Source organism: Caretta caretta, chromosome 1 (assembly GCF_965140235.1).
Source record: "Caretta caretta isolate rCarCar2 chromosome 1, rCarCar1.hap1, whole genome shotgun sequence".
NCBI classification, from domain to species: Eukaryota; Metazoa; Chordata; order Testudines; family Cheloniidae; genus Caretta; species Caretta caretta.
Window position 1 is genome coordinate 201756896 of NC_134206.1, and position 24584 is coordinate 201781479.

General features: G+C 47.2%; 1 protein-coding gene across 1 annotated transcript; it reads left to right on the forward strand.

Moving 5' to 3' along the window:
• Window positions 1-245: 245 nt before the first annotated feature.
• ILDR1 (immunoglobulin like domain containing receptor 1) lies at window positions 246-24452 on the forward strand. Its single transcript, XM_048817806.2, has 8 exons — window positions 246-573; window positions 5748-5918; window positions 7319-7468; window positions 8368-8487; window positions 8645-8791; window positions 14628-14759; window positions 16648-17477; window positions 18531-24452. The coding sequence occupies exons 1-8, from the start codon at window positions 519-521 to the stop codon at window positions 18570-18572; spliced, it is 1647 nt and encodes a 548-aa protein (XP_048673763.1). The 5' UTR covers window positions 246-518; the 3' UTR covers window positions 18573-24452.
• Window positions 24453-24584: the final 132 nt, after the last annotated feature.

Sequence of the window (24584 nt, forward strand, 5' to 3'; positions counted from 1 at the left end):
TGTCAAAAGGGTGCGACATAGGAGCACATGCTAAGAGACTGGTGTTTATTTCCAGTAGCTCCTGTGCCCCTCTGTATTGTAAACTCAGCCCTGCGATGAGAATGGATTTGCCTGCTGGACTTTTTAAGGGAACTGTGAGGGGGGCTGAGGGAGGAGTCTCCCCGGCTGTCAGGCAGGGGGAGTGACTCTGGTTTGTTTGTGAGGGAAGGCAGGTGGCAATGAGCGAGGGAGAAGAGGAGGGGTTTGACCAGTGAGCGGGGAGGGATCACCACCTGTAGGGCTAGTGTATGGCAGCGGGGAGACGAAGGGACAGGAACAGGAACAGCAGGTGGAGGAGGAAGGCAGTGGGGGAAGGGCGGTCAGTCCCCGGGGGAGCTGGCAGAGAGCCGCAGAGGGCAGTGGGGCGGAGGCGGAAGGAGGCACAGGTGGGAGTGGGGCAGCGGTCTCGGGGTTGGGAGCGAGGCGGAGCGCTGGGGTGGCTGGGGCTGTCGCCGTGACCCTCCGGGGAAGGCGGCGCCATGGCCCGGAGCTGGCGGTGGCTGCAGGGGCTGGTCCTCACCTGGCTCCCCATAGGTAAGTGGGGGGAGCGGGCTGCAGCCGGGTCGGGCTCAGCGGGAGCCGCGGCCGCACAGGGGCCCGCCCCGAGTCCTCTGGGCCCTAGGGGCGGCTCGTCAGCGGAGTCCTCCCCTGCTGGGGTCTCTGATTCCCCTCCCCGCAAGTACTTGGACTCTTCCTCCTCCCTTTCCTGGAGCAGTTCTGGGGCGGGGGGTCTCCTCCCTGGGGGCCCTGCACCCCTCCGGGCTGGGGTTCATGCATCTCTGGAGAAGGGACAGCTGGGCGTCCACGGGGCGGGGAGGGGGAGATGCTGGGGCTCAGTGGCTAGCCTGGGTGCTTTGCTATCCACGTGCCCCCTGCCAGCAGGGAGCAGCCTTGTCCCTAAAGCCCCTTGTGGTGGGAGGGGGGTGAGTTCCCTGGGAGAAGGGGCGAATGGGGCTGGGCTGCTTTGCAGCCTCCCTTGTGGTTTCACAAAGGGTGACAGTGCTGTAAAGATGGCCAGACATCCAGAAAAGGAGGCTTCGGACAGACAGGGCTCCTCTCCTGAGAAATCGCTGCTCCCAGCCCTGACCCGTTTCCTGCTGGCTGGAGGTATTGACTGTAGCATTCTTACTGGGTTGCTGGACATGATTCAAAGATGGCCTCATGATTTTATTAAAGACCCTGTATTCATAGGGAGCCAGTGTACAGAACAGAATACAGAGTTGTGTGTGCTCATTGATTGTCTTGTCTGAGAGAGATACTGCTATATGATTGTGACGTTCCCCTGGTGTCATCTGGACCTGTGATCTGCTATGTCACTCCAATCCTTGACTCTGGGAGCCAGCCTTACCCTGCTCCACTGTCAGAACCCCCACTCCTGGGCTGTTCACACACAGCCTCTGGCATGTAAGCTGCTCCTTGGATTGTGCAACCAAATGACACTAGCCAACGTCTCCAGCCCCAGACACAACCCTAGGAACCTCCGTCTTGCAGTGTCCAGTTATGCCCGCTGGACACTGCAAGTTTATATGAGTTTGTCAATTTAACAAAGAAATTGATCTGTACCAGGCTTGTTATCCCAAGGGGAGTCTCTGACGTGCTTCAAACCAAATGCACTGCTTCAGGTAGAATAAACAAACAGATTTATTAAGTACAAAGATAGATTTTAAGTGATAGGCAAAAAGTCCGAGTGGTTACCAAAAGAAAAGAAAATATAAGCACACAGTCTAAACTCTCAACCCTATTAGACTGGGTAACATCTAGATTAAACAATTTTTTCTCACCACACTGGATATTGCAGTCCTTTGGCCCAGGTTTGAGGAACAAACCTGTATATTAATCTCCTCTGTTGCAGTCTTGTCTTCTCAGTGTCTTAGTTGCTTGCAGCGAAGGTGGGGGCAGGAGAAGGGCCCAGTATGTGTCCATTCTGTCTGTTTTATACCCTTAGTCCATGTGCTTGGGGAGCACAAATCCAGGCATGTCTAGGGGGCATTGCTGAGTCTCTCCAAGCAAGGTTGAGCAATTCCCCTGGTGGGGCCTCATGCAGGTGAGTTATTGCATTGTAGCTCCCTTGCTGCACAATGGCTGTTGATGGGTTGTTTGATACCCCACCAGGACATTGGTTACTTTCCTTGCTGTTGCCTCCGGGGAGCTAATATCTGGCTGATTCCCCAATTTACAGCATATTTTAGTGATCACCATACAACACAATTCTCATAACTTCATATGCATTAATGATACACATATGTGGATAGAGAAATTACTTTCAGCAGATTATAACGTTTCCCCTGATACCTTACAAGACATGCTTTATATGTAAGATCACAATTATATGAAAAAGAGGAATATGGGGGTTACAGTATGCTCCCCCAAGGTATAGAATGTCACAGTGATGTTCTAGCTAAAATTTCCATCTGATAGTCGCAGGTGAGACCCCAGTAAAATGCACTGCAGTGGTTCAGCTTGGATGTGACAAAGCATGGATTACCACAATTAAGTCTGTATCTGAGAGGAAGAGGCTATTTCCTGACCAGCCAAAGATGGGAGAAAAATTATTTCTGATGACCATTACTATGTTTTGGGTCATAGGAGTAGCAACTGTTCCCATAAGAATTCCAAGACTTTGTGCAGCAGTGGCCAACAGAGGTCAGATTTCCCTAATTAGAGGGTGTGGTTTATCTAAGGACTTCTCTCTGCCAGCATCGCCCCTACTTCATCTCTGTTAATCCTGAACCAGTTGACTTTCCTCCAAGTATTGCTTTCATTCTAATATTGAGGCACCAAAGTAATGCCATTGTCTGTCTGCTCCTGAGGAGCAAAAAACCTAGTTGTGGGTGGCACCTTAGCATCTTGCAGTCTCCTTCATGGCTTGACAAAGGTCTTGGACAGAAGAAGAGATGAGATGAGATCAGGCCTTTGGGAAGAAAGGGTGTTCATTGTGATCATCTCCAACCTATCTGAAAGGAATGAATGAAGCCTTCTTAAGGTTTGTACACACTAGCACTTACTTTGATATAACTTAAGTTGCTCAGGGGTGTGGAAAAGCCCCCTCCCCCAGCAATGTAAGTTATGCTGACTTAAGCGCCAGTGTGGACAGCGCTTTGTTGGTGGGGGAAGCTCTCTTAACAACACAGGAGCCGCTTGGGGAGGTGGAGTAATTATGCTGACGGGAGAGCTCTCTCCAGCTGGCACAGAGAATCTGCACTAGCAGCGCTACAGTGGCATGGCTACATCAGTACTGCTGTAGCAATTCTAGTGCGGACTAGCCCATCAACCCCTGGAAGTTCTTGCGGGTGAACTAGTAGTACCCTGTGGCTAACTGTTGAAATCAGCCAGTACTTCTATCAGTATCAGCATGGACATTTGGCCTGGGTATACAGCTGTAAGGAGATGGATCAGCCAGTGCAATCATTGCTGTCTCCCTGCCATATTCAGCTTTGAAGCCTGACTGGGACTGATACAGAATTTTCATAGAGGTCAGATGCTTCTGGAAGTGGTGTGGCATTAACTTCCCAGTAACTTTAGCAAGGATGAAAAGTTACAGACGGGGAGTTAGTCTGCAAGTTCATTTGTGCCCAGTAATGGCTTCTTGAGAATGACCTAAACTATCACATGTTTTACGGTGACAGTTAGTTTCCACTCTTGGAGGCAGACGCTGATGAACTTGATCAGAAGTAGGACCAAGTGTTCTTCATTTGATTTCACCAGTCTTCAAGGGCAATGCCATTTCACCAATGAATATGAGATCTGAGGCTTCAGTTACTAAAAAATCTAGCAAGTATTCAGTCTGATGTTCTCTTCCAGGCAGGGGGAGAGACAGCAACTCCTGTACCCTACTCACTGGCCTATAAAGTCGAGGGATTCTTTATCTAGCTCTGCAACTGACTGTGTAACCTTTGGTGAGACAGTTAGCTCAATGTTTCAGAAGTGCAGCGCACCTGCAAGTCCTATCTATTTCCATGGGAACTTATTGCATCTTTGAAAACCAGGATACGTACCTTTGTGCTTCAGTATCCCCTATGTAAAATGGAGATAATAACATTGACCCATCTTTGTAAATAGCTTTGAGGTCCATAGATAAAATGGACTATATGAATTCTAGGTACTATTTTATTCGGGCCTGAGAGACACTGTTAGAAATAGTTTATGGGAATGGGATGCTGTGTTGCTTTGATTTGAACCTGAAAGGGGATATGCCCCTGAGCCTCTAAGGGTCTAATCAGCTCAAGATTTGCCAGGTACAGCAGTATCTTTGCTGCCAAAAAGACTGGGGAGTTGGGTTTACAGTGAGAACACTGGCAATATGGGATTATGGAGGAGCTCTTCAAAGATGCAATGGAAGTTAGATGGCTAACTCACAATGACTTTCTGCTGGAGTAGGCAGTTAGGTATCCTTTGCCTTTGAAGATCTCTCCATAAACCCATTTCATCCCACCCTTGCCATATCCTGTCCTGTGTGTGCTACTCTCCCCTTCAGCAGTGTTTGTATTGGGTTATCTAAGGGTGCTGGTGATATCTTTGTTATTATTAATGAAAAGCACACCCTTTTGTGTTATCTTATTTACCCTTGATAAGGGAATGCTGGAGTGTGACTGAGCTAACGTACTGTTTATTGAAACCTTTAAACCTTGTGGGGGCCAGTGGGAGCCCCAATCCATTGATCGGCGGAACCTGGGGATGCGGCAGGTAAATAGCCCAGCCCGGCCCGCTGGGAGCTTTCACTGAACAAGCGCGTCCCAAGTTTGGGAAACAGTGATTTAAAGAATTGATGTTTACATGAATGTGTAGAACCACAGATGCCGTGCTTATTAGGCTAACAAGTCTAAGGCCATGCTAACTTATGTCTGCATATAGCAACCTCAGTAATTACATCGCTTGTGCATATCTACACTTTGCTCCTTGTGTCGGTGGTGCGCGTCCTCACCAGAGCACTTGCATCAATTCTACTGTCAGCGTAGGGAATTGTGGGACAGCTCCTGAAAGCCAGTAAAATGCAGCGTCTACACTGACACTGTGTTGACCTAACTACATTGACCTTGACTCTACGCGTCTCATGGAGGTGGAGTTATAAGTTGGTGTAGTGGGGCAGTTCTGTTGGCGGGAGCCAGATTTTAGTGTAGACACATACGTAGTTAGGTCGACGTAGGTTGATGCAAGGCAGCTTAATTATAGTGTAGACCAGGCCTAACAGCTCCTACTTGTACTTCAGGGCACAGTATGGAGACAGGACTAGATGCCTCTTGAGGTCCCTTCTAGTCCTACACTTCTGTGATTCTATGGTTACCATGCTCATTCAGGATGACATTTTCTTCCCATGGGATAATGATGCATAGAAATGCTTTTATAGGATGCATATTGCATTCTTTGAAGCAATCGGTCCTGGGCATTGTCTGACAGGAAACCAGACTAGATGGACTAATGTGTATGCTATGGGTCAGAGATGGGGACTGGGAATTGGAACTTCGGAGTTCTTACCCTGGCCTTGCTACTGACTCCCTGTGCGACCCAGGGCAAATTTCCTTATCTGTAAAATGGCTATGATGATACTTCATTTGGAGGGTTTTGAGCCTTCCCTTAGTGTAGCGCTTGTGAAAGGCTAGGAGTGAAAGTTGCTATAGAAGGGCAAGTTGGCGGTGCTGCTACTGCCGAATGGCAGCTCTTGTGCAACGTCCATTCCCACTGGCTGGTGCTTCTTGTGTTCTCTCCTGCAGGCTGCCTCTCCCTGCTTGTGATAGTGCAGGATATTGAGCGATACACCACCTTATTTGCTTCTGTGATCCTCAAGTGTGACTACAGCACTTCAGCACAGCTGCAGGATATAGTGGTGACATGGCGCTTCAAATCCTTCTGCAAGGACCCCATCTTTGACTACTACTCTGCCTGTGAGTGCTGTACTCCTCCCCAGAGCCTCAACAATGGGGAGGAAGGAGGAGACTCATTAGGGGGCGTTGACCCCATATTGCCCACAAACCAAACAGTATGGTAGTATTTCCCACAGGCTCTGGGCTGGGGAAACTTTGTCACTGAGGGGAGTGAAGGCTTTAAGATTCCACCTCCATAGAAGTTCTAGCCAATAGCAGCCCATCCTCCTCTTCATTGCATCATCACTGGTGTGCATGGAACCCAGAGCTCTGCCTTTGTATGGTCAGAAACAAAGGCCCTGTGAGCAGTGGCAATGGGCAGCAAACAGACTTTATAGCTGAAATCTCCTGCCTTCATGGGGTCAGGAATGAAGGCCCACATGGTCACAGCTGGCCAGTAGTGACCAGGTATTATAATTTAAGGGGATTGGAGGAAATGGAGCAAATGCCTACTTTTGGGGGGCATGAGCCGTAGCATACTAGTGCCTGTGATGGCCTCTCTTGATTAAGTATCTTGTGTGTGGTCCTTTGGACTGACTTTACAGACACGCAGAACAGCGAACCTTTAACATCTGCTCTCCTTCTCCTCCCCTTGATGTGATTACAAGGGAATACCCTTTGGGGCTTAAAGAGGGTTAAGGTTGGTGGCTGTATGTACATATGATTTACCTCCCTTCCATATGCCTCCCCAAGTCTCAGCTCACCAGACACCTGGAAATTGAGGATTATGCTGCTAGCTTGCTCTTGTGAATAAATCACATTCTCCCTCATCCTCTAATAATTCCACTGGATCCACTGTCCATCTCCGGACTCTAGATTCCATTAGTGCCTACAACGTGCTAGACTCTGTCCATGTACACAGAAAGACACAGTCCTTTCTCCATTCACGAGACAAGCAACATGCAAAAGGTGGGGAAAAGGGAAACAATCTGTACAACTCTATTCACCTCAAAACTCTATTTAAGAAACTAATTTTTTTTTAAATGGTTGAGATTTGTTCCGCTTGTCCCATAGGCTGCATATCTCTGGTCACCTCGTGGTTCCCTCTACACATTGAGAACTGGCCTCCTTTCTGCTCCTCTCTGCCATCTTCATCACTGTGGGAGCAAGAGCCTTCTCCTCTGCAGCTTCTGCGTTCTCGAAGTCTCTCTGCCTCACTGACTTTCCATCTCCATTCACTTTCTAACTCCGTAAAAGATTTTGTCCTCCCTGCTTTGCAGTATGCTTTGTATTAAAGACTCAACACACTTTACTTTGTATAATCACATATTCACTCACTCCCAGATACAAGGGATTAGTCACACAATTTGTCAGTAAGGGACTCCCTGCCCTTTCTGAGGTGATAGCATTTGGGGTTTCAGATCAGGGCTTGACTCAAATCCTTGCTGTGATCTAAGTTGTGTTTAATGGCTTATTTGTAGCCTACCAGGCTGGGTTAGCTCTTGGCCAGGACCCATCCAATGACTGTAATGACAACCAGCGAGTGGTGCGCATCGTCATTCAGAGACGTGGACAGAACGAGCCTGTGCTAGGCATAGAGTACAGACAGCGCAAGATCACCATCCAGAATCGTAAGTAACCACTGGGGAGGAGAAAAGGCATGAATCCAATAACTACCCAACGTTCTGCCTGTCATCGCTTCCCAAAATGTGAATCTGGTCAACTCTATCTGTGACTTACAGACGCTATGAGCAAGGCCTGCAGCCAGATTCCTGTTGAATGTCACCACTGGAGGATGTTTGCAGTTCCACAAGCTAAAGCTGAGATAAGGGCACTTGGATATCATGCAATCACACAAGCTGAGCACCACAGGGGTTAGGAAAGAATTCTGCACCATATGTGGCAAGTGACCAGGTGCATTATATGGAGTTCACTTTCCTCTGAGGCAAGATAGTAGCTACAGCCAGACTTGGGTTACTAGACTGATGTGATGTGATCAGGAGGTAGGATACCAGACTTAATGCATCAATGACCTGTCCTGATGTGGACAGGTGGTGTGATATTGGATTCAATCTGATATGATAAATCCTAGGGATATTTTTCTTACTGTGCAATAACATGCTCTGATGTGGCTGACTGATTTTCCTCTGGGAAATAGGATGACTCCTTGTTAGGAGGAGAGAAAGAAGTGAAAGATAGAGGGATGTGTACAGTGTAAAGGTTTCATCATATTTTGCAGAGGACAGGGTGATGTAGTGTACTATTTGTAAGTAAGGCTATCCTCCAGTGGCTGAGTCCACAAAAGGGATAAAGGACCTGCTGCTGCAGCTGCCAGAGGGAGCTCTTGGTTAGCTCGAGTGGCAGTCCTGTATAATTTGCAGATGAAAAACTAGGGTTCTAGCTCCCCAACAGAGGAAGGAGAGGTGGTGCAGCACCTGTCTGTGATCGGTAGCACAGGAATTTGTTACGCTGGGCTCCGAGAGCAGTGCCAGTCCCAAAGTGCCCTCTGCTCACTGTTTTTCTTCCCTAGGGGCAGACCTTGTGATCAGCGAGGTGATGTGGTGGGACCATGGAGTCTACTACTGTGCCGTTGAGGCTCCGGGAGACACTGCGGGCGACCCAGACAAAGAGGTCAAGCTCGTTGTTCTGCGTAAGTCCCAGCGCTCTGTTTTTCCACCCACCCGTAAATCTCTCCTGTCATTCTCTTTTCTCTCTCTCTCACCTAAGAGTCTCGGGGAGATGCTCAGTCTCTACCTGCAGCAACATACAGTCGGGGGTCTCTTAATTACTCTCCCCCTCCTCCCCAGATTGGCTCACGGTGATCTTCATCGCTCTGGGTGCTCTCCTCCTCCTCGCGCTGCTCGGGGTGTGCTGGTGCCAGTGCTGCCCCCAGCACTGCTGCTGCCGCGTCCGTTGCGCCTGTTGCCCGACCCGCTGCTGCTGCAACGAGGAAGGTGAGGCACAAACGGGGCGTCTGGATCCCGCGCGCGGCAGCGCCCGCAGATACGGAGCACGCCTCGCGTGACTCGGTGCACGGGGGGGGGGCGCTGGGCTTTTCAGCAGCCAGCTAGCCTGTGACGTTTCTCTGGCTAATGTTACCCACAGAACGACGTCTCTAAGATGAGAGGTTGGAGCCTAGAAAACGTGGCCCCCATCCCCTCTCTCCCTCTTCGTCCCAGCTACAAAGGAAGCGACCCCCACCTCCTGTCTCTCTCCTCCCCCCTTACACCATTTTCCTCACATGGCTACCTAAGTGTCATGTCTTCCCTATCCCACTGCAGGTCTTCTACCCCAGCAGCTGAGGTAGGCAGGGACTGCCTTGTCCCAGGCGTCTATGGTAGAGACCCTGCCCTTAGGCTTATTGAGAGAGCTACCATCTTTAAAGTGAGGTTCTGCTCCCAAAAGTAGCTTTGTAAAAGCTGAATGTTTGTGTGTCACTATGGCTAGCTCTAAACGGCTACAGTTTACAACGAGGGCCAGATTACCCCATCTCTGAGCCTTAGATAAACAGACACTTCTGCTTGAGTGTGGAGGGGAGGCCCTGGGGCGGGAGGGGTTGTGTGTTTGGGGAGCAAGCCCTTGTGATGTAGTGTGGGAGGTCAAACCCACCACCTGCAGCGGTGGCTCCTGTCCCACAGGGCAGGGCCTGGATCCCTGCTCCGGGCATTGCAACCTGGCACAGGGGGTTGCAGCGCCACTTAGGTTTGGCCCAGCTTGGGTGGCCCAGGGCAGAGGTCAACTTTTTTGTTTGTTCCTCCTCCTTCTTTCTCTGATTCCTTGATTGTAATTTGTGCTCTTCTCCAGTCCTCTCCATTCTTCCGTACTTTTCCCTCAACTGCATGCTGGGATTTATGCATGTAGAAACTCTCCAAGTAATTCTTCCTTTTCTGCCTCTTTTCTGAGGTCCTTTTCACTGTTGCTCTGCTCCATTGCTCCCTGACCCAATTCCTTTTGGTCTTTATTATTATTTTTGAGCATCCAGAAAGCTACTTGTCTCCTCCCAAAGCAAACAAAGAATGGGATGCTAGAGGCATCTCAAAGTAAGTTCCTGGGATAACAGGACGTTATGTGGAAAAACTGGGACTGTCCCAGTACAGCCAGAACAAAGCTCCTTAGATGCACACATTCCTACACATACAGTATCTTTGTTCGCGTAGGCCACTAGAGGGCGGCCCACACCATCTGAAGCAAGAAAAGCTGCCGCTGATGTCCAGGTAAAGGTGAAGGACCTGGATTTTGGATCTCTTATGGTATGTCTACAATACATAGCAGTGGCATGTAGGGTACCTGTAGCTACATGCCACAGTGTAAACAGGTTGCATCCACACTGTGGTGGGTAGCCACATATGTCAGTGAAAAGCTATGGCAGAGGGGAGCAGCCAGAGCTTTTCCCTGCTGACTCCTCACTGCCACAGCCTTTCCCTGTGGTGAGATAAGGCTCCTACAGCTTGACACTACACTGCTAAATGTCCCAGTGTAGACATGGGAGGTACTGCTTGGGCATGTAGAGTCATATACGGTGCATAGCCACAGGATTCAGGCCTGGCTTACTCTACTCATCTAAGCAGTACCTCATAAATTACACTGCTATTTAGACCTGTGTTAGGGGGACATGCCTCATACATACTCTACACAGCTCCATAAGGAGTGTGCAGTGCAGATGTGCCCTTACTGATGCTGGTTTTGATTTTGGTAACAAAACCAGGTGGGTTTATCTTGGTTGGGATTTGCATTACGTATAAAAACACAATGCCCAGTGGACCAAATTCATCCCTAGTGTAAACAGGTATCGGTGCAGTAGAAAGTTCTGGGATAAACTTATTGGTATAGACCAGGGGGGACCTGTGTGTTACTCTCTCCTGTCAGCAGCTTTTCCTTTTCAAGCCCCTGCCACTCCATTGGTCTGTAAGATAGGAGTTCAGAAGGTGTGCAGAAAAGTGTAATCAGCCTAAGAGAGTTTGGCTATTTTACCACTGTGACAGGTTGTCGTCCGTCCCCCCCCCCGCTTTTATGGGGTGCCACCTGATGCACTGGGGTCCACTGAGCTCCCCCGACCCACCAGCCTGGGTTCCCTTACACTGTACTGCTGTGACCGGCTCTCAAGCTCCCTTCCAGCCCACGCACAGCTGCAGGAACACACGCACACATGCTGAGATTAGCTCTGTATGGGAAAGCTCAATTTGGGAATTGCCCAACGCTCAAGTGCCCATCCCCTCTGGAATACAAACCCAAAATTTGTATTATCTTGTGCTGCACAGAAAACTGTACAGCGTAAGCTCATGAAATTCATAGAATCATAGAAGGTTAGGGTTGGAAGGGACCTCAGGAGGTCATCTAATCCAACCCCCTGCTTGAAGCAGGACCAATCCTCAGTTTTTGCCCCAGATCCTTAAATGGCCCCCTCAAGGTTTGAACTCACAACCCTGGGTTTAGCAGGCCAATGCTCAAACCACTGAGCTATCCCTCCCCACAAATGTAGAGGAAGATATGTACATCTTTTTGCCCCCTAGTTATGAATTACACAAACTGGATTTAGAATAAACAAAACAAGTTTGTTAAGTACAAGAGGTATATTCTAAGTGATAAGGGATAGCAAACAGATCAAAGCAGATTACTGAGCAAAATAAACGCGCAAACTAAGCTTAATGCACAAAAGAAATTGGTTACAAGTAGTAATTTCTCACCCTAAATGTTGTTTTAGGTAGGTTACAGAGTTTCTGCAGCTTAAAGTTCCAGATATTCCTTTTCACAGGCCAGACCCCTTTCTCTGCCTGGGTCCCAGTCCTTCTTCCCCATATCAGTCTTAGGTGTTTTCAGCAGTCCTCCTGGGTGGGGATTCCATGAAGAACCAGCAACCTTGATTAACTAGCTCCCCAGACTTAAATAGGATTTACATATGGCAGGAATCCTTTGTTTCCCAGTTTGATCCCCACCCCCTCCTAGTGGAAAAATACCAGCAGTCCAAGATGGAATCCAGTACCAGGTGACATGATCACATGACCCTTCAGTGCCAAAGCAACCCATAAGACAAGGTTTATTTGCAATGTCCACAGGAAGGAACTTCAGAAAGATGGGAGATCAGCATCTTCAAAGACCCATGGTCTTTCCTAATGGCCCATCCAGGCTCATTGCATAGGGTCTGGTGGGCATTCCCCAGGCGTAAACACAGTTGTAATTGTTACATAGTCAATATTCCTAATTTCAGATACAGAAATGATACATATATACAAATAGTATAATCATATTCAGTCAATCATAACCTTTCCAATGATACCTCACATGCCTTATCTTTCACAAAATATATCATAGTTATGCTATAATCATATTATAGCCATATTTCGATGAAGAATATGGGGCATAGTGTCACAACCAGAGGCGCCAACTTCCCCTCTTTCCTGTGGGTGCTCGACCCCTGCCCTGCCTTTTCCCACCCCACCCCGGCCCCATTCCAAACCCTTCCCCAAAGTCCCCACCGCAACTACACCCCCTCCCTGCCCCTATTCCAACTCCTTCCCCAAATCTCTGCCCCAGCCCCACCTCTTTGGGTGGGATGCCCTGGCTGGGATGATTTAGCTGGGGATTGGTCCTGCTTTTGAGCAGGGGGTTGGACTAGATGACCTCCTGAGGTCCCTTCCAACCCTGATATTCTATGGTTCTTCCCCGCCTCCTCCCCTGAGCGCACCATGTTCCCGCTCCTCCCACTCCCTCTTGGAGCATGCTAACGCTGCCAAACAGCTGTTTGGTGGCGGCCAGGTGGGAAGTGCTGGGAGGTAGGTGGAGGAGCAGGGAGGAAGAGGAGGTGGGGCGGGGAGTGAGGGGAGCTTGGCTGCCAGTGGATGCAGAGCACCCACTAATTTTTCCCCGTGGGTGCTCCAGGGTTGGAGCACCCACGGAGTTGGCGCCTATGGTCACAACCACTTGTACCATTTTCCTACCCACACACACTACCCCTTCTCATTGTTGAATTTGGCCCAATATCTGTAAAACCTTTGGAAGATGAAAAACAAATTCTTGCAATAGCCCTGTGAGATCTTTCAGGTGGAGGAACAAGGTAACCGGGCCTTGCCCAAGTCCACACAGGGTGTGAATGTGGGAGCTGGGATTGCCATGAATACTTGGCTCTTACCAAGTGCTTTTCCTCAGTAGCTCTTAAAGCGCTTCACAAAGGAGATCTGTATCATTAACCCCATTTGACAGATGAGGAAATGGAGGCACTGAGATAAATGACTTCCCTGAGTTCACCCAGCAGGTCATTAGCAGAGCAGGGAATAGAATCTAGGTCTCCTGAGTTTCCAGGCCAGTGCTCTATTAGGCTGCACTGCTCTGAAGAGAAACCAATCAGGATTAGAACTCCGTAGTTATTGACTTCCTAGCCTTCCACCAGGTGGGTGGATGGGTGAGGTGGATGGGTGAGGTGAAGGTTGTGTGTGGTTTGGGGATCCCCCAATTTACAAAGAACAAGAGCTTTCACTCTAGGTGGCTTGTTAGATTAAGGAAAACAGCAATGAGAGATCTCCATTATTATAAGATCTCCATTATTTGTTTTAGTATCAACAACATGCAGAGTGCTGCACAAAACGTGAAATGAAGAAAGTCCCTGCCCCAGAGAGCTTACTCTGCCCTAAGCTGGCGAGGACAGAGAAGACACAATTAGTTGTTGTGCGTGGACTCACTTTTTATGGGTGTCCATAGAAGAAGTGAGTCTTCAGGAGGAACTTGCATGGGGAGTGTGTGGTGGTTGGCACACCGATATGGGGCGGGAAGCATTCTACATATCAGAGGCAGTATGGAGTGGGAGAAGGTGAAAAGGATCTTGAGACTGGCATCTTTGGTGAAATACAGGAGTTGGAGTGGAAGGGGAAATACAGTGAGCGGAAAGATCAGTGGACTAGACCAGAGCCAAGTTTGTAGCACTTTCACAGTGAGAACAAGAAGTTTAAACTTGGGAGGGGAGAAATTCAAAGTTGGGGATGACATGGTCAAACTGGTGAGCAAGGAAGATAATTTTAGCTGCAATACTGTGCATCGATTGGAAGGGTACAATATTGTACAGGTGTTGGATCAGCCAGAGAGCAGGAGATTGGAGTAATCCAGACAGGAGCTGGACAGAGCATGACTGAGTGCCTTAGCTCTGAGGCCAGAGGAAGGGATGGCTTTGGAGATACATCATGGAAGATGAAACGGCAGGATTTGGACAGTGTGTATGGATGGGGCAAACGACAGCAAGGAGTCTACTGTGACTCGCCATCACTAAACCAGCTGTAATTTTAGGCAAAAAGGAGGTTGGAAGTGTTGTCGGCAATGATGGGGAATGGAGGTGTTAAAGAGGGATTACGAGGAAGAAGGAAGTAAAGTGCCTCTCTCACTGTGTGCAGATCTCCATCTTGAACTGCTTCACAGCCCTGCCCCTAGTGAAAAAACAGGTCGACCCTTTACTTTTAAAGGTGCATTACATAATGGAACCATACCTCACAAGGGAACTCTTTCTCTTTTTCTTTTCGCAAAACCTTAGATGGTTTTGCACCCCAGCAGAATTCCTCTGTTTCCATTTCTAGCAAGTGCTCTAGACCTTCTCTTCTTTCCTGGGTCATGCTCGTTATGCTGGAACCTCCCTGTCTCTGTTTCAACTTTGTCCCAAGCCAAAGAGAGCCCTTCATGTGGTTGATCTCCAGTAATTCTCTACTGCTCACACCCACATGCTGCCATATACCAAACAAAGTTTGTATCAAGAGCGATGGGCAGGCAGTGTCCCTGAGAAGAGATGCTGTAACTGTGTCTCTTCTTGCCTAGCCCTGGAACGACATCGGTTCGTGAAGCAGGCTCGGACACTCATGCCATGGATGACACACTACCCATTCTATGTGGGAGGTGACAGGAACTCCCAACTCTCTTCTTACCAGCTGAACCCATTGTTGCAAAAAGGTGAGCCTTTGGGTATCCGTGCAGGGAGAGTAAGGTTGGCACTTGAGTCTGTAACTCCTTGGAGTCTACTAACTTGGCTGTTCTTCCTCAGCCACAGTGGCGATGAGATGTTCCTACTATGACTCAGTTATATTGTACCGTAGGGTAAGAGGGGATCCAGTCTCTCTGCCCTGGAGAGGGTGCTCCAGGGGTTATGCTGTTCATAGTCAACTCCTTATAGTCAAAACTGACACACAATGAGTAGAAGGCAATTCGTTTATGCTGCTAGCAGTCTGTATAAATGACTGAGGACAAATGATCCTCAATACCTCTATTACATCTATCAAAGAAACAAGGGAGGATTCACGTTGAGCTTAATTCTTCCCTGTTATTGGTTCCTTATGTCCATTTCCCCCTACCCACCTACCCCCCTCAAAAAAGTAGTCAAAGTTGTAAATGAGTATCAATAACTTAAGGAAAAAGTTAAAAGACTGTTGTACAGAGATGAAGATTAGCAAACTAGAGTAGGATTTCTGATAGGAAAACTTTAAAAAAGCAAACACTGGAAAATAGGGAAATGCAGCATGATGTTTTCCCAAACAACTTTAACTCTACCCTTGTTTGCCATCAACCTGAAACAAGTTTTGTAATACTGTCCTGACAGTTGCACAGCATGCATCTTCAGATTTAGCTCTCGTGATTTCAGGATGTATTATAAACTGCTTATATGCTTATTGCTGGAAGACCTCCTAATCAGTGATCTCTTACAACTAACCGATATTGCCCACTATGCTTCTGTGTATGCTGTCTTTGTACAGCTAGTCAGCTAGTTCTGATAGCTGCTGACATCTTAAGCTCCATTTTCCTGGCCCAACGGTACATCTTGGCCTTGTCTACATTACAGGGGGAGATCCATCTAAGTTACGCAACTTCAGCTACGTGAATAATGTAGCTGCAGTCGACATACTTAGATCTACTTACCACGGGGTCCAAAATACACGATGTCGATGGGAGATGCTCTCCTGTCGACTCCCCTTGCCCTTCTCGTTCAGGTGGAGTACAGGAGTCGACGAGAGAGCAATCTGTGGTCTATTTAGCGGGTCTTACTAGACCTGCTAAATTGACCACCGATGCATCAATCGCTGCATGTCGATCCCCGGTAAGTGTAGACGAGGCCTTATACTCATTCTGTCTGAAAGTAAATGAGTTTGAGACTGAGCCACCAAGGCTGGCATGGTTTAAGATGTGGTACTCTGACGCTTATCTATGACACATGTCTGTTCGGACAGTTCACACTGGCAGAGGACAGGGGCAGAGTTAAGGTTGTTTGGAATACCATAAGTCTGTGTATTTTCTTCTTACTTCTCAACACTGTTGCTCTTAAGTTTTCCCTTATATTATAGTTCATTAGTTTGCTACTCTTTATGCTAATCTTCAAAGTACTTGTTTTCCTTCATAGTATTAAGGTCACAAGTATGAATCAATTCCAGCTTCACAAAATTTTGCATGTGAATTTACATTTGGCTTTTGACGAAGTAGGCAGGGGAAATGAATAGGTGTTCCGGCTATACAGAACAATTTGTTCTTTTTCAAGCAGATAAATTAGAAGAACGCCTCCTGAACTGACATTTCTGGTTTGCTGGATGACCCTGTGACCTATCACCTCTAAGTTCCCCAGAACACTCCAGCCCACTACTAGCTTGGCTTCGGTCCTTGCTGCATGTGATGTTGGGGTTGGGTGGCTTTGCAGGGACCCCTTTGCCTAGCAGGCAGAGAGGGGAGAAAGTATCTGGTAGCTTAGTTGGGCTTCTTTTTGACTCAGGGGAGCCAATTTGCTCATTAGCAGGGATGGGGATGTCTCCTTATTGCCTCGCCTTGACTGCTACTCTCTCTTGTCCCCTATCCTTAGATGTCTCTCTGCAGAGCAGCCTCCCACTGGTGCATTCACAGGGCCAGCTGCCCCCGCAAAACAATGTCCTGGACTATCTGGAGTCTGAGATCCAAAACCTCAACCTATCCCAGCCCCTGCTACCCTCCCACCACTTTGGGACCAACCAGCATCCCAGCGTGCTTTCCTCCCTGAGCTCAGAGATTGTGGAGCGCAGGGTAATCCAGCTGCCTCCCATCACTGAGCTCATCCCATCCTCACAGAGGAGCAGTAGCTTGTCACAGCTGCAGCGAGCTGGCCATGCTGCAGAATCCTGGGGCTCCACAATAGAGGATGAGAGGGAAGACCAGAGAAGATGCCAGCCCTTGAATGGAGATTCTCTCTCCAGCTTTGATCAGGAATCCTGGCACAAGGGGCGAGACCAGCCTCCTCAGAGGCAGAGGGAGGGCAGCTATGAGGGCAGGCACCGGAGTTCCAGGCGGGATGTATCGCCCACACACCGGCCAGACCACGGTAGGTATGGTGGCATCTTCTACTCTGAGGAGGCCAGGGAGCACTCAGGCCGCCGTTTCAACCCCAGGCAGCAGCCTTTGGAGAGGCAAAAATATCAAAGCTCCAACAGAAAGGGCAGCAATTCAGAGCAGCGGGGGCACCAGCATCGCAGCTATTCTCCTCCGTCATGGCGAGAGTCGTGGAGCTCGGCAGAAGAGCACAGTCGCTTCCAGGGGAACAATAGGCAACGCCATCATCGCTCCCCAGGCTGGCCAGAAGACAAGCCACCCAGTTACCGCTCATTGGAAATTATCCCAGCCAAGGACAGCAAACACAGAAGCAGTGTGGGACAGCAGTCGGTGAGTCAGAGTTCCTCACTGCTCTCTCTGATGGGAACGGTTAGTCCCTCTGTGTGTGGGAGAATGGGTGTCAAATGCGCACTAGAGCCTGATGTATGTCAAGATGGGTGGGGGTTAGGTGCAAAATGTCCCACACAGCTTGGTTGAGGGAGGTGCTGAATTCTCCCCCATCGCATGCACACACAGCATAGTTATGGTGTGTCGGAGTAGGAGGGGTATCAAATTGTTCCGCTGACTCACAGCCTTGGGAAGGGATGTCTGTCACCCCAGGGCACATGGGTGTTTTGTTTTGTTTTTTTTAAACTTTGATTAGTTCCATTTTTAAAAAAATTTCAGTTGGCTCGTTACTTCTATAAGTCTCCGCTATTTAAGAAAATTAACATTAATAATTTTGTAAGGAGCAAAATATACCTTTATAAATACCCGTATCTAATATGGCCAAAACTTTCAGACATGAGCACCTAAAGTTAGGCACTTAAGTCCGTATTTAGGTTCCTAAACTAGTGGCCTGATTTTCAGAGGTGCTGAGCAGTTAGTGCCAAGACTGCTGCAGATACCTGGACTGAGAACTGAACTCGCTTCACACTGGACAGGGATTAGCTGAGAACAATTTTTGGGAGCTATCAACCTGGGGCAGTATTTGACCTAGCAATGCAGGGGCAAAATTCCCAACCTCTGAGTTATCCAGCCCACCACCTATGTCGCCTGATTTCTTTTTTTTTTTTTTTAATACATCCCAATTTTTAGGAGGTGTGGGGAAACAAGTGACCTCCAAGTCCCTCAGATGTAGGATGTTAAAACAGAGGGCTCTTGTCAAAAGGGTCATGCCCCACAGCAATGTGGTATTCCCCTTCTCTCTCCTGTCAGAGCTACAAAGATAAATTTCTCTAAAGGAAACCCAGATCCAATTCTAACTCTGTTGCTGGTACAAAGGTCCTTGCTGCTTTGCTACGGAGTAGGGTAGGGAGACATGCTTTCTACGTTATCCCCACACTTGTGATTCTCTCTTTTTTTTCTTTTTTTTCTTTTTTTTTTTTAAATTTTCTCCTGCAGGAAAAAGGAAGTTCCCGCAGTGGAAAAAGCGTGGTCATTTAACATCATGGTGAAAGGACTGAAACTCCTAATGGTTCTGCTTTGGGGCTCCCTTTTGCCCTCCCAGTGTGTAATTTCTGACTGAACAGGAGATCTGTAACAACTGGATAAAATAAAATGTAGTGGAGACCAATGAGGAAACTATGCATAGGAGGCCAGGAGATCAGTGGCTTTTTAACCTCTAAAAACCTTCTTATTCCTTCCTTCCTTTAGAGATTTTGGTTTCAAACAGACCATGGTTATTGCAAGTGGTCCCTTTGAGAGTAGAGTTTCTGGTGGCACTGAACAAATAGCATGTCCTCCCTCTCTGACTTTGAATCTCACCAAATGTTGTGCATGTGGCCCTGAGATTCAGCACCAAACATTAGAATGTTTGCCGTGATTAACAAGTGGTTGTTTCCTTTTGCCTCAGTGAGTTTCTGTCATACAGCCCTAGATGAAACTGTCAAGCAAACAATTCGCTGTGGGCTAAAGGAAGCGTCAGAATGCTACATGCACATGTGAATCTAAGTGCACTCTCTACAAGAGCTCATGGCAACTTCTGTGCTTGGAAAAACGCCTGAATATTGCCGGTGCTTCCAGTTTATATTGACAGATACCTTAATAAGGACATGGAGAGGCTCTGCCTGGCCACTTGACCCAAACTCTAGTGTATTCATGAGTTCAAAGTACTAATCTACAAGGTTCTGTTATCATAGATTGATGCTGTTTTCGGGGGCTGAGCTATGGGTAACTGCCATCCTGGCAACAGTGGGCCTGATTTTCAAAGGTACCAAGCTCATGCTCATTTTAAGTCAATGGGAGCTTGGTGATACCCTATCACCTCCAAAAATGATGATCTCTGTGGATATTTTTTTTGAGGAATCAACCCCTTTCCCCAACATCTCACGTGCTCTGCTTTCCTTCTTGGCCTCTGTCCTCCTGAGGTGCGTGTATGGGGAAAATGGGCTCTAGGAGACGGGTCTTGTCCCCTGCTTTGCTATTGCCCTTCTAACATGCTGTTAGGGAGCTGATCTTTATCCTGAACACTGCATTTTTCCTAAACTTGTTGCTCAACAGATCTGTGGTTTGGTTACTATTGGATTAAGGTGCCTGCCTATAAATTACCCTGTAACTAAAAGCAAAGAGAGAATTTCCTTTGGAAACCAATTGCAATAGGCAGAATAGCAGGTCAGTCTGTTTTTTCTTGGCTGGAAGAGACGAGACAAAAGAATCCTTTTCTCTGGATGTTGAGATAAGAGGCTTCTGATCACCATGGTAAAGCTGCTCTCTAAAGGCACTTTGTGAACTGCTGACGCTAGGGTTCAGCTCTTTGTGTGGAGCTTTGGGAATGGCTTGTATATTATTTTGTAATTCGCAACACCTAAAGGTTGGTCAAGACCTATTCTTACTTCATCCAGTCCATTTCCCAGCTGGCACAGGATTGCTCTCTACAGGACATTTTAAAACTATCAGTGGAGTGCCTGCCACTTCCTTTGGAAAACTAGCTTCCAGGATTGATTTTGAAAATGACCCTTTCTTGCACTCTTGTGGGGAACCACCCTCTGGAATTCATATAAAGTGCTTTTTCTCCCGCCCTAGGGCTGTGTGTATGCCAGATAGATGAACTCCTGATTGGTGCAAGTATCAATGGACTAGTGTTGCCACACTAGGTGTGTTCTTTGTGCTTGTGGTTTTTCCCTTTGCTCACATTTGGGCAGTACTGCAATGTCATGGTAGCAGTGCTTTCTCTGGGTGTCCTATCCCACAGTTCCCAGCACTGCTGCCTGAAGCAGTGGCTGCGAGTGGATTCTGAAAAACTGTCTGGTAACCTAGGGCCGCTGTGAAAGAAGTCAAATTCCCACAATTCCCTGGGAACTAGTGCCATTTCTTAGTTCTTCTCTCAAACTTGGGGCCAAGGATGAACATCCAGCTCCCTCTTACTGCTCTGTAAGAGGGTTGTTTTTTTCTGGATTATCCTGAAAGGGTTGGAGACCAAGGCCAACAGCTGATGGAACATCTTACGTGATGGCCACCATCTTGGCCAGCACAGCAGGGATTGAAACAGGGACCATTAGAGCTAAAAGCTTGAGATCCAGATCCAGGCTGTAGAGCAGGAGACTAACAAACTCCCCTCTTCTGTGGATTGGGGGATGTGTAACTTGCATGGACTACTAAATCACACGTGCCCCACACCTGGAATAGCTGGCTCCATGCAGAACTTGAGGATGATGCTCCCAGCTCCAGTGTTGCTTCTAGGTCTGTTCCACGGTCACATATCTGTGTAACCAAGTTCATCTTGAGACCTGTGATGGACGCAGCAGGGACTGTCTAATTTTATGTTAGAGAAGACTTTTCTGTATTTCCATTGTGAGCTAGCCCCAACATTGCAGCAACCAGAATGTAAGGATGAGGGCTCCATTCCCCAGGGAAAAGAGAGGCAATTGCTCTGGCTACCTTGGATGGATCTGTGAAAATTTTTATTTAAAAATGAGATTTTAATGATATGGTGGTGGTAGTGGTACTTATGTAATTTGGATGGTTTTAATACATTTCTCTCTGTGTGTGGCTGGCTAATGATTTTGTATTCGTTGTGAAGAGTTGATGGACAACTGAATTGATATTAAAGAACAGCATTGTTGCCCCTTCTTCCCACATCAGTATCCCATTCTGAGGGTATGTCTACTCTTAAACCACTACAGCGGCCCACCTGGAACACTGCAGCTTTGCCACTGTCTACACTGCATCAGGAGGGGTTCTCCCGTTGGCATAGGTAATCCACCTCCCCAAGAAGTCTTCTGTCAACCTAGCACTGTCTACACTGGGGGTTAAGTCAGCACAGTTATGTCTCTCAGGGATATGGATTTTTCACACCCATGAGAGGTGTAGCTATGCCTTTGTAAGTTCCCTGTATAGACCAGTCCTGGCACTCAGCATTGCCCCTCTGCTGAGCAGAAGCAGATGTCTGGGGCTGAGCAGGTTGACTTTCCAGGGAGGAAAAATCAGTAGTATGGATTCTGGGTATATTCAGTGTAACTTGCACCCTAGTTCTGAAATGAGATGGTCAAACAGCATGCAGGATAATGCCTTCTCTTCTTCCTACTATCTCAGCCCAGACCAGTGCCCGGCTCCCAAGGAGCAACTGTGCCCCATAAACTGATTCTAATCAGAGCCCAAGGCAGATAGTAAACTCCTGCTTTTTGCACAGCTACTTCTTTCCCCGAAAGCTGCCTCTTCACAAAATCTTGTATAACTCCAGCCTAACACAGCATGTCTTCCCAAGAGACAAAACTTGTTCGCATGCTAAGGGCTGGCCTAAACTGAAAAGTTGCATCAGCATAACTACATCTCTCAGGAGTGTGAAAAATCCACACTCCTGAGAGACATAGTTAAGATGACCTAAACCTTGCTGTAGACAGCTAGGTCAACAGAATAATTTTGTTGACCTATCTACCTCTCCCAAAGGGAGTAGCTTACCTAGATTTGAGCAATGGGAGAACCCCTTCTATTGCTACAGTAAGTGTCCACACTGAAGCACTACAGTCATGCAGCTGTGTTGCTGTAGCATTTCAAGTGTAGACGTAGCCTGTGGAAAAAGAACATGAAGGTTATGTGTAACAGTGCTATTTGATGATGACTGCCAGAATGGTATGATTGTATTAATGACACAACTTGGGGCACCAGGAAGTGAGCTCTCTTCTTCCCTTTCCCCACGAGCTCTTTAGGAGAGCTGAAGAAATTATTTGTGAGTAGTTCATTAATGCTTGTTTTGACCATGTTTGGGCCCCTATTTTTCACTTTTTGATAACATTCACATGAGCTAAATTCTGCTTGTATGAATGTTTTTGGGGAAACTAATTTCAAACCTGTAGCTGAAACATTTAATTTTGTGATTAAATGGTGGACAGTAGTAGTTTAGATTATCCAGTTGGGGACTGGAAACAATACTATGTGGTTTAGATAACAAAACATGCAGCTCAAATATTAAATACTCTTACTTGCATGGAATGGAGCCAGAGAAATCCACAGACTGCTGTTTTGTGTAAACAAATCCACAGTTTGTTTACACAAAAGTTTCTGTCAGGGTTCCCTCCCCACTCTGAACTCTGGGGTACAGATGTGGGGACCCGCATGAAAGACCCCCTAAGCTTATTTCTACCAACTTAGGCTAAAAACTTCCCCAAGGCACAAATCCGTCCTTGTCCTGGGATGGTACTGCTGCCACCACCAAGTGAGTTAGACAAAGATTCAGGAAAAGGACCACTTGGAGTTCCTGTTTCCCCAAAATATCTCCCAATGCCCCTTCACCCCCTTTCCTGGGGAGGCTTGAGAATAATATACCAACTGAATAGGTAAACAAGGTGAGCACAGACCACTGGGTTTTTAGGACACTAAAAACTAATCAGGTTCTTAAAAGCAGAACTTTATTATAAAGAAAAAAGTAAAAGAAGCACCTCTGTAAAATCAGGATGGAAGGTAATTTTACAGGGTAATAAGATTTAAAACACAGAGGATTCCCCTCTAGGCAAAACTTCAAAGTTACAAAAAAACAGGAAAAAAACCTCCCTCTTAGCATAGGGAAAATTCACAAGCTAAAACAAAAGATAATCTAACACCTTTCCCGGCTTTACTTACAATTTTGTAATTTTAGATGCTTATTTCAGACAGGGTTTTAGCAGATGGTTTTTTCCTGCCCTGGCCCCTCTCTGTTCCAAGAGAGAATTAAAACAAAGAGCACAAACAAAACCTTTTCCACCCTCCCCCAGATCTGGAAGTATCTTCTTTCCCCATTGGTCCTTCTGGTCAGGTTGCAACTAGGTTAATGGAACTGATTAGCCCTTTCCAGGTAAAGGAGGGATTTTTATGACCGTTTCAAATAATTACAAAGAGCAAACAAATTCATAAGTCAATGAGCTTGTGTATAGGTGGTAAACTGGATAAATTCATTTCCAGTTGCTGATTCAGTTCTAGTCTCTGTGGATCTTGTTGAACAGTCAAAGGAATATCCCTTGCAAACAAGAAAATTTCTGTATCAATAGAGATGAAATGGGTGCAAAGTGATTATGCTATAACGAGACCCTTTCTTGGGGGTAATGAGTATGCCTGAACCTTCCATTGCAAGCTCTCCTGTTCTGCAGGGCAGGCAGATATTGATCCTGGCAACTGCTTTCCACTCATTGCTATAGAGCCATGAGTGGTATAAAATCTTCTGTTCTCACTGAACAAGAATGGACCCATGTGCCTGGCTATCTTATGCATTTGTAGAGCTCCTATTGCTGCAGTAGGTAGACCCCATTCCAAGACTGGAGGCCCAAGGGGCTGCTTTTTGTGCAATCGCTGAGTTCAAACAAAGTAAACAATCACATCTAGACTGTTGGCAATCGAGCAACCCATAACTGAGAGTGCAAAAAGGCCCAGGAACAATCTTAGAGCTTGTCTTCATGGCAGGGGTAACTTGTGCTCACTCAGCTCAAGTGAGAGTGGCCACACAGCAAAATAACTCTCAAACAGCACAGTGTGTTTGTGGAAGCACTGCAGTGTAGCTATGTCTCCGTTGCATTATTAGATCCAGCAGCACTTGAGCTTCTACCCACACCCCCGACGGGCCAGCTAATGTGAGTTTAAAGCGCCAGTTAACCTGAGCTAGAGATTTTTGCATGTGCGTGGGAGTCAAGGTAGGGGCAACATTCAAATTATCTTGAGCTAATGCTGCAGTGAAGACGAGCCCTTTTGTAGTTCTGCATCTTGTTTAATCTCTAGAATGTGCCTTGTACTATTTTTCTACAATGTCATTCCACTATGCCAGCTGTACAATGAAAAGCCAGATGGTAACTGATGTTTGTATGATTTGTTTTTTGAGTGATTGTCAAATGTATGATTAAAATAAATGAGAACTTCTAGCCATTTGTATCTGTGGTCTATCCTTACTACTTAGACCAAGAAATGTAATCAAGTGCTTAAAGCAGAAGAATGGGAATCAGAAAATCTCTGTTCTAAGAGTGACTCTTGAACTAACCTTATCATTAGAGCTGCTTC

Bases quoted from the DNA above. Each gene is read 5' to 3' on its own strand.
- ILDR1 (XM_048817806.2), top strand. From the start codon at position 519: ATGGCCCGGAGCTGGCGGTGGCTGCAGGGGCTGGTCCTCACCTGGCTC. The intron at 574-5,747 runs GTAAGTGGGGGG...TCTCTCCTGCAG, and splicing joins CCTCACCTGGCTCCCCATAG to GCTGCCTCTCCCTGCTTGTG. The intron at 8,792-14,627 runs GTGAGGCACAAA...CTTCTTGCCTAG, and splicing joins CTGCTGCTGCAACGAGGAAG to CCCTGGAACGACATCGGTTC.